We start from the raw sequence: 15,283 nt of genomic DNA on the forward strand, positions 1-15,283 counted from the left end.
ATTAGCCCCAGCAACAAGGACTGCTGCCAAATGAGTATTTTATTAAGGGTACGATGCTGTAAGTTAGTTTATGTATTTACATTTTTATAGATAAGGTTGGGTTAGAACGTTAGTTGACTACATAGTTTATTTGGACACGATTTTTGTATTAGCTTAAAAGACGCATGTATAAAACACTTTCATATTCATTTCCTAGCCTAGTCGTACTAACAAACACTGTATGTTGCCTACATGTAGCCTAATCGGAATCTGTCACGCAGCCTCTTACGAATGTATTATTAATTCCCATGTGAGTCTTATAAATTCACTGTAAAGACAATAGGTTGATGTTACTGAGGACAGCTTTGCTCCAGCATGTTGCACAATGCTTTGGGTGTGAGTATGTTTGTTGACTGTCATAAAGTATACACACACACAAACACAAGTGAAGCAGCACACATACACACTCTGCCCCTCACTATCTTGCTCTTTTTTATTTAATTTACACTGAAACACACATGCACACGAACATACTTGTGCTATATATGAATATTTATGATATGAGTGTAATGTTGTGATCCCGTGAGTTGCCTCTCTTGCCCAGCTGGGATCCCCTGATGACGCACAGTAGTCTCCATTCCTCTGAGACATAATTCGCCTCACTCATAAAGATAGAAAAAGCATCACACGACACATCAATTAAAACATTTATTTTTTTGTTCTCCGAGTAGTTTCACATGTACACTTGTAGACCCAGCCCTATTAAAAAATTATAATTTTACACAAGCTGTTTCTCAAGCTTGTGTGGAATTCCTATCCTACACTGATACTTTTGTACCTCATCACCTTTCATACACTTTTTATAAGTACACATTCAAGATGTACTTTTCAGTACCATTACTGAGGACACACACAGACACAGATACACATTTCTATGGTAACCTCTTTTTCTTTTTTTCTCCTTTTGTGTTCACATGATATACTTTGCTTGGGAAATCATTGGAAATCTTACATAAATCTGCATGTTACAAAAAGAAAAATGGAGCATGGAGCATTATTTTCTTCACACTATTTCAGATATATTACAAAAAAACAGAACTTGGCACCATTTTCTTCAAGTTTCAGTTTCTTCAAGCTGAACTGTGCGTAACGCCCTCTAAATGATTATCGATTTGATAAATAAAGAACAGAGTAAAATATTGTGGAATTAGCTTGTATTTTGAGTGGCATCTGGAGTGGTGAGAATGGTTGACTGAACGATCGGAAAGGGATGACTTTCAGACCTGTCATTTGAACATATTTTCCTTCCTATATTTGTATCTCTTGACTGGTCCTGAGCGTAACGGCAGGCGTAACGGCAGGCGTAACGGCGGTAGAGGGACGGCAGAAAACAATAAACGATGAAGAAAAAGAGAGAGGCACATAGAAAATGAGATAGAGGAAGTGGTCATGTGGGATGTTTCTATGTCAAACCAAGTATCCTCTGTCTGACCCTTTCCCTAACCCTGATCTGGAGGTTGTACTGCATCACACTTTAGCTTAGGGAGGGGGGCATCTGAAGGTCAGGCCGTTTGTTTTAGGATCCAGCAGTAGTATGTTGGTTGGGTGTGTGAAGACCTTCTGCCTAAACAGATGCTGGGTTAATGGACATGGGGTGAAGACCATTAGGTTAAGGGCCATGGTATTGGGGGTTGGGAGGTATAATGTACCATATCAATGACTAGCCTTTCTCTTGGCATGGGCATAAGGGTGGCCATTAGAATGCTATGATACAGCTTCCTGAAAGGCATGAGTAAATAAACTTCAGTGTGGGAGTGTGGAGGGTAGAGGAGGGAGGCACTGAGGATCCATCCAAGCACACAAGCTGGCACCCTCTTTCTCTGGAGAGAGACACAGGGGGGATGGGCGGTGTGGTACCAGGGAAGGCTTAGTGCTAGCAGCATCCAGACTTGCTCTCAGCAGCTATGGTCTCCTGGTCCAGTTTGATGCGTTCTCCGTTGCTCTCCTCATAGGGTAGCCCTTTATCGTTCAGCAGGATGTTCTCCACCAGGAAGCGTGCTGCCTCGTCCACGTTGATGTTGTCCTGGGGAAAAGGTCAGAAAAGGTCCAAGGTCAAATATGCAGAAATGGATGACATTAACCATGGTTCTATCTGCAAGCAGAAAAGTGTGCTTTGCCTCAAGTCTCAGACAGTTCTCGAGTGAAGCCTCCCTGTTTCCCGTCTGGAACAAAGACCATGATATTTTCCTGGCATTTTCACCCCAACGCTAAGTAGAAGTAGGTGTTTCCTCCTCAACCGTCATTAGCAAGAGACTGGGAGCCCTCAGAAGACCTTCACACTCACACACTAACAGGATTTACACTCCTACCATCTCCACATGATTCTTTCATGACTCCAGTGTAGCTCTTTATATTTCAGAGTGGGACAATCCAAGAGAGTAGGAGTGAGAGAGAGAAAAAGAGAGAGAGAGAGAGAGAGAAAGAGACAGAGAGACAGAGAGAGACAGAGAGAGAGAGAGAGAGAGAGAGAGAGAGAGAGAGAGAGAGAGAGAGAGAGAGAGAGAGAGAGAGAGAGAGAAAGCGAAAGAGACCAAGTTAACAGCTGGGTAAAATCAAACCCATCCCTCCTTTTGTCTTTCACTGGGAGTTCAGCACAAAGCTGTCATCCCTTTCTTTGGAGGAGTTATGAAGTTATGAATATTAACGTGTCTCTGTGGGTACTAAGACTGACTGAGGGCCACTCCAGAGAGATAGGCCTATCCAGGGCATCTTAGGAATACTGAAACCCAGGGAAAGCATGTGACTGGACAACAAAGGCACGGAACTGAAATGATGGGTTGTGGGTTAGGGAGGTGGTGGGGGGGGGGGGGGGGGGCTCAAACATTTGACCCTGGTAAAGACTCTGCTGGGCTTTGTTATGTTATTACTAGCTATGTTGTGTTATGTTATTACTAGTTATTACTAGTACCAGTGTAGGGAAATGTGTTGTCTTCTTCTGGGTTGGGTCTGGGATTATTGAAGTCTATAAGCATAACATATCTAAAGCCCTTTGTGATATTGCATGTGAAAATATAGCTGTACACAAACACAATCTGATTAGATATTTGATGATGTGTGATCAGTTTGTAGGGCCTATTTGGACAACCTTACACGGTCAAAGGAGTTTAGAAGAGTACACTACAATTAAATAATGATGGGATGCAACCAGCCCACCGCCTGTCTGAAGAACGTCTTAGGCACAAGTGTCACAGGAAGTCACGTGACCTGTATGTCTTCCCCGCTCCCTGACTCCCTGGGGGATATAGCTTGAGGCAGCCTTCTGCCCGCATGGCTGCCCGCACACACTGACACACATACATACAGTCTCTCACGTAAGATACTATGTTTAGCATGCCAATACACCCCTGCTACCCTCCTAACAGTACACAGAGACAGAGATATCTCAACAGTTTGACTACATTAAGGCTGTATACCGGTAGCCTGAATCTGTCATTCACCAAGATTGTTTATATGAGCTGTGTGTGAACTTACACATGTGTGTATAGAGTATACATTATTTATGCACACACAAATAAGCTATACACACCAAAACACAATATTGCAAAACTTGTGTATGTGTGTGTGCACAGCATGTGAGTGAACAGTATGTGTGTGACTTCTATAAGTCTGTGACTTATCTTGTCCTTCCTCATGTTTGGGTTGTTGTTTTGGGTCTGTTTTGTTTGGGTTGCATCAGTTGTCAGGTTGATCAGCTCCCGAGAGCTTTGTGTTTTTACATCATCCCTTCGTAAATCAGGAGAAGAGTAACAGTCCCAGATGAACAGAAGAGAGAGGGGGAACAGGGAACAGAGAGAGGAAGAGAGAAAAAGAGAGAGAGAGAGAGAGAGAGAGAGAGAGAGAGAGAGAGAGAGAGAGAGAGAGAGAGAGTGTGAGGGGAGAGAGAGTGTGAGAGAGAGAGAGAGAGAGAGAGAGAGAGGAGGAGAGAGAGAGAGAGGAGAGAGAGAGGAGAGAGAGAGAGTGTGAGAGTGTGAGGGAGAGAGAGAGAGAGAGAGAGAGAGAGAGAGAGAGAGAGAGAGAGAGAGAGAGAGAGAGAGAGAGAGAGAGAGGAGAGAGAGAGAGAGAGTGTAGGAAGGGGAGTAGGGCGTGTTAGTGGTACACAGGAAACTTTTGGTTAGAATAGGAAATTTCATCTTAAATAGATTAGATAATTACTCTGGAAATGTATGTAAAGTGTACATACACACAATGAACCAGACACAGAGATACCACAGACACTGAACTAGATGCAGGACACACACCAGGTGCCAGAAATTGTGAGGGCAGACTGACTTGCATTCCCTAATGGAGACATTCATCTCAGGAACATGTTTCGGCACATGCTGGGTACTGGCAAACCTTCTGTCAGTCTCTCTCTCTCTGTTACACACACACACACAGTTGTAGGTGGCAAAAAAGGGAATACAGAAGCAGCAAGATTTCACATTCAACGAAGCCTGAGAATAGGTCTCCCCGCAGTAGAGTATTTGTCGTTCTGATACAACTGATACTACTACTGTTAGGGCATGAGTTCAAACACCACCACCCTCCCCCCAACACACACACACACACAAAGATAAGTATATTTCTCAAGGTTCTAACAAGAGACAGAGATAAAGCACAGGTTCAGAGGTTATTCCCTGAGAAATGACCCAGGGCGACTTCTCTCCTCACACCTGAAAGCAAACAGGATGTATTCCAGCAGCTCATGCTGCCTCGGCATCCTCAGCTGCATCCAACTGTATCACGAGAACGGAAGATGGAAGAGCAAAGGACTGAACTACACTATTCAGCACGGAAGCATTTTTGCCTATAGAAAAGAAAGATAGCAAGGAGCCTCCTTTGCTTTCACGGGGTGGGCTTAAACTATCTTAAATCAACAGGCCTGTCTAAGTTCTTTCTGGTTCCAACACCTCAATAGTTTTAGACAAAGAAAGGCTGAGTCTATCCCAAAATCCACCCAAATTGAAGAGCCACACTGTTAGGTACTGTGGCACGGGGTCTCTGAACGAGTTCCCCAGGAGTCACTGGATCTCTGCTGTGTGTGTCACTGTCACCTTTAACCCAAAGTAAAGACCCTGGACACAAACACACTTACAAAAATGCGTGTGTGTGCGTTTTATCATTTGAGAAGATACATTTTTAAAGGCTGATGGGGGTGCTTGACTTAGAGAGGTTGCCAGGCCTGGTGCAGAGGCTGTCAGGTGTGGGAGATCCTTCCAGGGAAGGACAGGAGCCATGCAGGGGAGCATAGGACACTGATTTCCCCTGGGCTCGGGGCTAGTGGGGCCAGTGGAATCACAGTGACAGGGGACAAGCAGAAACCTACAGACTTCCAGGTGAACTGCCACACAAAGGCGGTCAGTCGCAAGCAAACGTGGATACACACACAAACCCACACACATGCAGTGTGCACACGTACACGTGCATTGCAGGCATGTAGAAGCAAGCGCACATGGGCATAAATGAACCCACAACCAGCCTTTTGCTGGTGGCCTCAGTTTAACCGATGTTCATATTTCCAAAGCAGGAAAGACTGCTAAACATTCCTCTCCGCATGTGCTCGCGTGAACGTGTCATGTTCTGATTCGAGAGGATACATATTCCCGGAGAGTAAAACTCTATGAAACTAGAGAGAGAACCTAAATATGATTCGGCTGCTCAGTGATCTGAAACAGAACAAATTACATTTTCAATGTTTCCCGAGAGACTCAACCCAATAACAGCAAATACAATCCTATTACTGCCAGGCAGAGGGACCCGTAAACATGGCAAATCTTCTGAATGTTTTTAAGATGAGGAAACATTAAACGGGACAGCGTTTTATCACTGAGACGAAAACAAGAACCACTATCATCGCATGCTGGCAACACCAGGCCATTATGCTGTCTCAGAGTAGCATTCAAAGTGGCATATTGGGAAATGCAGTTCCTTTTCTTCAGACTCACTTTCCTTGTAAATGTTGTACTATGACCCGCAGTACTACTAATTCGATTTGGCAGTACAAGGATTACGCTAGCAGATTTACCTAGTTAAAAGTATGGGTTTACAGTTACAGTTTATCACTTACCACTTTTATGATTAATGACTAGCTTTCTGCATAGTATATCATTCATGTGTGAAGCATGATTTCAACCTGTAAACTGCTGTTAATTATAACTGGGCCTTTTTGAGTACCGGTTTACCGTGAACAATGTGAGGTGGGTCAGCCATCTTAGATTTGCACTGTAAGTGCCAGAAAACTCTTCTGAGCAGAGAAAAGAGCAAAGCATTTGTGTTTGCAACTGAAGTTTGGTTGTTCAAATAGGAAACAAAAGCCTTTTTTTACACTCAAACCTTAGGCCCAGACGTAATCCACAACATGTGTTTTTGAGTGTTTGTGTGTGTCCGCAAGCCTGTGTACAAGCCAGTGTACATGTGGAAGTTATTATGCATGTGAGATGTGATTGTGTGGAAGTAAAGTATGTTATTTTGGGTGAGTGTGTGTGTATGTGAGTGAGAGTGTAATTGTGAGTGCATACTTGAGTCTGACTCACCTTGGCAGAGGTCTCAAACCAGCCCAGGAAGCCAGTCTCTTTGCAGAAGTTGTCCATGAGAGAGGTGCTGTTGGAGTTCTCCTTCTTCTGATCACACTTATTGGCCAGCAGCACCGAGGGTATAGGGCTGCCATTGGCCAGTTTCACCTTGCTGTCTAGGTCATGCTTCCACTTGGACACAGCCTCAAACGTGGAGCCCCTCGTGACATCGAACACCACAAAGGCTCCCACTGCCTCCTTGTAGTACACCCTCGTCATGTTCCCGAAGCGCTCCTGACCTGAAGGGGAGGCAGGCACACCGCTATTCATCACACACACGAACAATGATCCAGTTCCAGTAGATCATGGACTAAAGAGGAACGCAAAAGGGCAGCAAGAGTTCAAACAATTAGAGGATTATGTATGAAGCCAGATCAAGCAGATAGTGGTAGAGTTTTAGGGGGAGCTATCCTCGCCGGCATGATCTCAGAAGCCGTCTGCTTCATCTCAAACATGGTTCACACACATCCGACGTCAGATATCAATCTATCTGCCCTGGTTCCACAGCATTCCACAACAAGGCCATTATGTGTATGTGATTGATTACTTTGCCTGGGGACATTTCTGTCCACCAACCATGTGTTAATATCTCACGGGATCCGCATTTGAGTTTCTTGGAAGAGCCCATGCAGTTAGAATCTCTCTGTTTCGTGAATTGAAGCATTGGGCTTGGAACGAGAAATGAGGGAGGATGGTATCACACAGGGGGGTTTTTAGGAGGAAAGCAAAAAATCGCCTAGTTTGGGGCTTACTGTAGACTTGACCGGACATTAATTCCATCTCCGTCCCAAAACGGCGTGCTAACAGGGTTTTTTTCGAGGACTTGAAGAAAGATGACGAGAACGCGCTTTCTTGACCCACTTTCTGTAATTTGTCATCACTGTAATCCGAAGAGACAAGTCAAAAGAAATCTGCCATGATAATGAACCCATTCTCTGTATTCATGCCCTGAAATCTGTGTCGATGTTTCACAAAGTCAAAGCAAGGGGAATTACCAGTGGGATCCTGGGTGTCACTATCAATCTGAGACAAACTCTACTCATACAGCCACATCACTTCAGAGATCAGATTTTTTTTGTCCTTATCGCTTCCGACTGTCTCCTGGTGAATGCCCTTGTGGTTTTGTGATTTGGATATTGATATTGTTGATGTGACTGGTGTTGTGGATATGTGTCTGTGGAGAATGTGGAACATAAAGAATAACTGACAACAGCTAATAGGACTTCCGCTACGTATGAGACAAATCAGACAAATAAACCACGCCCAGATGAATTTGCACAAAAGGGAACTGGACAAAAACTGTAAGAGGAAGCAGGTTTTTGAGTTGATGTGGAAGATTTCTTCTGTTCCCTCATCCGTGAAGTGATTGTGCTCTGAGGCGGTGAATCTTTGGTCGGGGAGTTCAACGTGACGACGTTACCTCCGTTTTACCTGTCTGGGGTCACACCTCCACCCCCCCCCCAACCCCCACCCTACCTCTCTGATCAGCACCTCTTGACTTCGCCCCTTGGATCCCAACACTTCCTGGAAACACGTCGACCCCTGTGTGCCCCTGGCGTCCTCAGCCGTGTCAGGCTGTGTGTGTGAAAGACTGACTGACTGACTGTTCCGCAAGATGAGGAAAAACCCTACGCTCCATTGAACACTACCTGCCCCACCGCCTCACCGGGGAGACAGAAACACAGGTCCAAAGCTGAAGCTGACAGGAACAGACAGAGCTGTGATCATCTCCCCACCCCCACCCCTTGTCAGACTGCTCTTTGACAGATACACACATCCTTCTCTCCCTGGAATGGTTATCTGAAGAACATTGAGGAAGCCTCAATCTTTAGATTGAGGCAGTGGTGACCTCTGATTGGGTATCTGAGAATGATTTCATAGGTTCCATCAATTCAATGTCCAACGTCTAGATCCAATTTTTCAACAACATCCAACTCCTTTACACGGCAATCCACACAGTGAAAGAATAACTTTTTAAACACATTGCCCCGTGAATAGCCTATTAAAGTATCAACAGTGGTGTAGAGAACTGATCATGTAAACTGACATTTCAAGCACAGCTGAGATCCATTGACTCACGGCTACTTCTCGATGTAAACTCGAAGAAAGAACCTGACTATTATGTCTGAAAGCGGCCGATAAATTGCCAGCATGCGGCAGCATTTAAAAATGGCTGCCCTCAAAACTGTCTATTCACAAGTGTGACATTCTTTCCGCACCACACTTAATTCAATCAGAGATAACCAACTCAGGTTTCAGTGCTCTACCCACATCCCTGTTCAGTTCGGCAGAGTGAAAGAGACGGAATTAAGAAAGGGGTTTGAGGAACCGTGATGGCTGCTACCCCTCCCGCAGTTTCACTTCATTATATAGTTACCCAGGCGCTTGGTGACACTGCGACTCAGAGCGGGTGTGAGGGAGGGACTGAATACACTGCGGAGCCTACAGGCCTGCCAGTAATTGCTCATAATTGAGTGTCTAAATTTAGTCGCTTTAACCCCAGGTGAATCATCCAGGGGCACAACACAGTAGGACACTGGGACAGAGAGCCAATGGATTGAAAAAAGGCTTTAATTTCCAGGCCTCTTGGTTCTCAGCAGAGAGAAATAGAGAGAGAGAGAGAGAGAGAGAGAGAGAGAGAGAGAGAGAGAGAGAGAGAGAGAGAGAGAGAGAGAGAGAGAGGGGGGGGGGGGGCTTTGAAAGAGCACAGAGATTAAAACAGAAAAGAGGAAGCTTATTTCAGGGGGTTTTCATGTAAAAATGTTAATGGCTTTTAATTGGCAGCCTCGTCTAAGTGCAGGCTAGACACCACAAAACCTCTTGAATGGCTATTGGGCTATCAAATATCATCTGAACAAACACTCTCTAATATTTTACAAATGTCAGCTATTGATTAGGAGAAGCAGGAGAGCAATGTTGGAGCTTTTGTGAAAAGCTTGGGAGGGGGAAAAACAAAGTAAAGTGTTTTTTTTCCCATCTCTTGATGAAGCTTTTTCTAGCTTGACGCTATAGTGAAAAGAAATAGACCAGAAAGGCCAGGTGTGTGATTGTGAGCTTCAGAACCTCCTAATTGACATCTGCTCTGCAGTGAACAGTGGAGGAAACGCATGATAGAAACAGACCTTGTCTGTGCCTCAGTTCTCTCACCTACAAACAGGGTTTAGTACATACTAGCACGGTACAAACAAAGGTGTGCTCTGAGCACGACTATCATTCTCAACAGTGAGCTGGAGGATCCAGTTATGCAACATACTCTACACATATGACCATGACGACTGTATGTCAGATTTGCTCATTTCCGTTTTAGTTACTTCAATTGTGATGGCAACATAAAACATGTACCTGGCCTTGGAAATGCTATGAAGCATGTGTGTACGAGTGTGTTTGTGGGTGTCAATATCAAACTCCAATGGGTGCCACTCTGATTTTAGGATCAATATGCCTTTCTGCTTTTGCTATTCTGAAGAGGAAGTCTTCAGTCTGTAGAAATTTCCCCCCCCAAGGGAAACTAGTGAGCATGGCTCTCCGTGCTCGATTAAACTGATCAATAACACACACGCTTGGTGCAGGCATAACACATAAATGATTCTTGACTTAAAGGGTGACCTCTATTTCACAGCAGAACCTTGTGGCAGGGGACAATAGCTAGTTTATGAGGACAAATGAGAATCATAAGTGCTGTATTGGAGAAGACAAAGACTGTTTCTAACTTAATCTACATGAGACACAGGACAGGAGGTCTGTTTTGACTTGCTTAATACCGCTAGGAAATGGTTTAAACTACTTCATTAGTTTGTTCTAGCAGAGGACATCAGCTATTCATATTGGTACTTAAGGCGGTACATTTCGCAGGAATGACAAGGAAGCAGCAGAATTTACGATGACTTAATCAGCCTTTAAGATGATAAGATCATCAAGGTCAACAGTGAAACACAAAGGTGCTAGAAAGCCCAAGGAAACTCCTTCACTGCCTTTCACTTTCAGTCTTCCAGGAGCAGGTATTTATGTTGGTCACTGAAAACTTTGCAGGGAATTTTTGCACATTCACGTTTTCCTACGTAGGAAGAGGAAGGTGTTTACTTCACAAACAGACTAAGGTGAGGGCGTCCATTTCTTTTCACCTTAATCCTTGTGGGAGTTTGTTGTTATAGACTGAAAGAGAGAAAGCGAGAGAGAGAGGGACTGCTCTTCATCCAGAGCCCTAGCAACCAGAGTTTCGTCTGGTCGTGGTCATAATGATATCTGCAGGCGGGTTACCATGGAAACTGTCCAAGCCAGACGCGGCAGAGGCAACAGCGGCAGTCTCTCTCTGTTATTCTGAGGCGTCTGGGCTGCGAAACCACGCAACGCCTCTACAACGCTTGAAAGACGTCGGCACCGGAGGAACCCATGACCATTTATGGTTTTAGCGCTTTACGTTAGTACAGTCCTGGCCCTGAAACAAAGCCCCTGAACTCATGATTCCCCCACATGCCTACATTCCACTGGGCAGCTCATGAGGAAGTGTTTGCTACTTACTACAGTCCCAAAGAACCTTTCTAAAACAATCCCTCATTCCAACTAAGTAAAAACCAAGCTAGCTTTAGGCTTTCCTCCCTCAGAGTGTTTTTTCTCACCATTCCATCCTTCCCCCACTCAGCCACCCCCCATAGTGCATGAGTGAAGTAGCCATTCTCTCACAATTTCTAAATCCTTGGCACAAGGCTCAGGCTTACTTACTTCACAGCAACATGGTGGTAATCATCCTGTCCTTGCTTCAGACAAGCCCAGAAGAGGCCAGCTATTCTGGGCCAGAGGGGGCGGGCAAGTCCCAGGCTTCACACTGACTTCCAATGGGCATCCATCTTCCACTAGGCCCTGATTACTATCATTCCATCCCCCCGATGGTAATCATTATTGGAAAGTAAAGACAACTGTAACGTTGAGCCTCAGTGTAGCCATAGAGACATTTTTCTGCTCGATTAAAGGACTTAATGATGGGACATAATGACCTGAGGCGAAACACACCTCAGGGCTCCACTCTCTTTCACTCTGTCACTCTTTTTCTAAGTCCTCTTTATCCTCAGAGTACCTCCAGGCTAGGCCTCACTGTAGGTGCGAATGATGCGTCTGAGTGTGTGTGCATGTGTGTGTGTTTTACCCCAGAGCTCATCCGATAGGGATATCTGAAAGTGCGTTTTCTCTCACAGCTTGTCTCTATGAATGATATCAGTGAAAGCAAAGGAGTGTGTGTGTGTGTGTGTGTGTTATTTACCCTCACAGCTCCCTCTGATAGAGTGCTCTCCGTCTGTGTCAGGCTGCCTCCGCTGGCAGGCCTCCTGGACGTCGTGGCGTACGGTAGTGTCTGGACCTACACAGGCACAACCGCCGCCACGCCAGGAATACACACGCCGTCCCATTGCCGATCTGAATAAGTGACAGACACGCCGGTTGTTCTGACGGCCTCACTCTCTTGTTGCACCGCAAGGAGGTATCAGTCGGAAAACAGCAGTGTCTACCCTCCCTGTGTCTGTCTATCTGTCTGTGTAGACACCAGCCTGTCTGCCTTTATCTCACATTGTCACACATTTATGAGAGGGCATTATTCTGAGGATGAAACCCTGTAAAGATGGGGTATGATCTCAACTGAGATATAAATGACACACATGTACACATACACATACATCAAGTCACCCCCTCTCCCCCCCTCTCCCCCAGCCCCTGACTGGTGCTCATGTTTAACTTGTTTGGTTCTCGGCAGCCTGACAAAGTCACGCTTTCCTGCTACAGAAAGCAGACACACATCCTGATGGCAATTTAACCATTACTCATTACCATTCATTGGGGGAGCCCAATTGGCAGACTGCATTACTGTCACCAGTGCATAGTCTTTGTGCTGAACAGCAGGGAGACTGAGAAGTATTTGCTGAGGAGAAACGGGTGATGTACGAGCCAGGGCTATGTATTGGTTCTGACACAGTGTGATGTATGAGTGAGGAATGATGAGGCCTGCTTCATCCCCAATACCAAACAACCATTTCAGAGCATTGAACAATACACAAACAAATACAATCACAACCACACACCGAAAACACATTTGACGCATTCTAAATATCTCTTGGGCAGACACAGACCCACGAACACACTTTACTTTTTGTTCCTGTTAAATCTCACGCAAGAAGAAATACAACTAAAAGCACTGGAATATCAACATTGAGAAGGCGCTTTTAGGAAAGGAGTAGCTCACCATCGTACACACCATTGAGGCGCATGAGACTGCTGTTACTGTAAAAACACTTAACTCTACCTGCGGTAATGCATCATACTTTTACAGTACACTCTGTACTGTAGAATATTTTGCTGACTCATACGGGCCAGGTATGCGCCAAACCTATTAAAGTATGTGTGTTTTACCTAACGTGGGCCTATGTTTAGTTTTGACAGGTCTTTGATGTGAAGTTTTAATAAAGCATTCATACATTACTACTCCAAACCCTATGGAGTGAAAACTTATCTTGGTTTATCAAGTGGTTTAGCCTAACGTATTATTTCAGAAACTTCATCCCACTTTAGACAAGGTATTCACACCTACATGCCATTCAATTAACAGATAGGAGAAAGACTCTTTAAGTGAACGTTTGGTATATTGAAGTTTCTGCTGCCATTAATCTTCTCGGAATGCGTTGCCAACTGCAGGATTGAAGCAGGATTTCAGTGACTGCGACTATCTCGTCATGAGTTTCTGCGCACGGGACGGGCGCCCGAGCTACCAGCCCATAACATGACCTACATTCCGTTGGCAATTATGTTCACTAATGTAATCATAACTGGAAAACAACAAAACAAAAACGGAATAACTAAAGTTCAATATTTCCCGTCTGTCTGGAATAGGCTACCTGCACTTATAGTGAAAGGGTTATTTGTAGGCTTTTCAGAAATGTTCTTATGGAAAACCCAAAGTCACTATTTACAGTAGCCTCAAGGGAGATCGCTCATGGTTTCACGAGCGCCTGTGAATTTCAAGGCAATTGCCTTTGGGCTACTGCGCTGTCACCGCACATAAGCAAATGTTAAAATACGAATAATCTGTTTCACAGAACAAGTGTGAACATAACTAAAACATTCAAACAGTTTTCATTATTCTAAATTATACAACAAGGAAGAACATCATCTTACCTGCGATATCCCATAGCTGTAACCTCACCAATGTTTTGCTGTCCCAGTTGATAACTTTGAGCGCAAAGTCAACCCCGATAGTGGCTCTGTAGTGCTGGGAGAAAAGCTGATGGACGTAACGTTTAATGATGCTGGTCTTTCCCACGCCTAATTCCCCAATCACCAGCACTTTGAATAAGTATTCCTTACACTCCGATACCGACCCTCCCGCCATGGTGTGAAATTGCCGCAGTTGCAATTTGTCAACTTTCTAAGTCCTGTACTTCCTTTTTTCTTCACAGATGTTGGAAACAGTCTGACGGTTTTGAAAATGGGCTAAAGAGCTGTAATAGTGCTCTAGCTTTCCTTCCTCCTCCTACTTACCAAACCACCTGATAAGTCATAGGACCCGGAAATATGTTGGTTTATAGGCCTACTGTAGTTTTCAGACAATCCTTTCACATTTACAAAACATTTTACCCATGGTCATTCTTTTCCCTCGAGTAGAACTGGCACACTCGGGCTGACTGTATTGTATTTGTAAGTCAAACACATTGAATATGGTTCAATATAAAAATCGACACAATCGAAATACTATTGTTTCTATTCACGCAGACGCAGTCCAATGCATTATTTTAATCGTTACAGCATGGACTCGTGGAATCGAATGTAATCTTACTATAAAATGTTTTTTTTATTTTACAGCATTGTTCAGCTTGCCAAAACATGTAGCCTACAGTAGACCTATCTCATTCTAGCGTTGACAGTGTAAAACTGGTGACTTGTTGAATTACTTTACATAAAGATTATAGTCTTGAAACAATTTACACTAATATACTAAATAACATTTTTGTAATGACAATTACAATATAATACTATATGGACTGTATATTCATGTTTTGTACTTTGGAAAGTTGCATTCTTATTATTAAAGTACTAAGAAACTTGAGATCAAGAAAACTGATACAACTGCAATTTATAATACAAGATCTAAGCAGATTGAAGCTCATAATCGCGTCACAAGAAGCAACTACCCATTGGTTTATCTTTACAACTGAATATTTAAAAGAGAATACGGATGACTTTATGATTGTATCTGAAAAGTTACCCAAATCAATGTCAACACACAGCTCTGTCACAAGCATATCTGTAAGACCGTTTCAAAACGTATAAATATTTGTTTCACATTCTAAATATAAACATTTACTGATATTACAAACATACCATCCATGTGAAAAAAACAAGAGATGGTTCAACAATATTACAAACTTTGAGAACTTTTACAAGTATAGTCCCAGTACAATGAAACAGCAACACCCCCCCCCCCCCCAAAAAAAAATCATTCACATACTGTATGCAAAACAGAGCCTCATCCTCTTAGCAGCCCATGCTAACCCAGCATACCCCATGGGGCATAGTATTTGTATGTGAATGTGGTAAACAATATTACCGTTGCCTACAATCAAGCCCACGTCACTCCACGCTCAAGAAGAGGTGTGATCAGTATCTGGAGAGAGCAGCTACATAATGTAAACATGAATGCAGATATCTGGAAACAA

At 43.9% G+C, this 15,283-nt stretch overlaps 1 protein-coding gene across 1 annotated transcript; it reads right to left on the minus strand.

Annotated features, from left to right (window-relative positions):
- Window positions 1-674: 674 nt before the first annotated feature.
- Window positions 675-14,145, minus strand: rab32a (RAB32a, member RAS oncogene family). The gene is made up of 3 exons (XM_047014503.1): window positions 13,746-14,145; window positions 6,552-6,829; window positions 675-2,062 (listed from the first exon to the last, which is right to left on the minus strand). The coding sequence occupies exons 1-3, from the start codon at window positions 13,957-13,959 to the stop codon at window positions 1,913-1,915; spliced, it is 642 nt and encodes a 213-aa protein (XP_046870459.1). The 5' UTR covers window positions 13,960-14,145; the 3' UTR covers window positions 675-1,912.
- Window positions 14,146-15,283: the final 1,138 nt, after the last annotated feature.

The sequence above is a fragment of the Hypomesus transpacificus genome, unplaced genomic scaffold (genome assembly GCF_021917145.1).
Source record: "Hypomesus transpacificus isolate Combined female unplaced genomic scaffold, fHypTra1 scaffold_253, whole genome shotgun sequence".
NCBI classification, from domain to species: Eukaryota; Metazoa; Chordata; class Actinopteri; order Osmeriformes; family Osmeridae; genus Hypomesus; species Hypomesus transpacificus.

Bases quoted from the DNA above. Each gene is read 5' to 3' on its own strand.
- rab32a (XM_047014503.1), bottom strand. From the start codon at position 13,959: ATGGCGGGAGGGTCGGTATCGGAGTGTAAGGAATACTTATTCAAAGTG. The intron at 6,830-13,745 runs GTAAGATGATGT...CCTCCCCTTCAG, and splicing joins ACAGCTATGGGATATCGCAG to GTCAGGAGCGCTTCGGGAAC. The intron at 2,063-6,551 runs GTGAGTCAGACT...CCTTTTCCCCAG, and splicing joins GGTTTGAGACCTCTGCCAAG to GACAACATCAACGTGGACGA.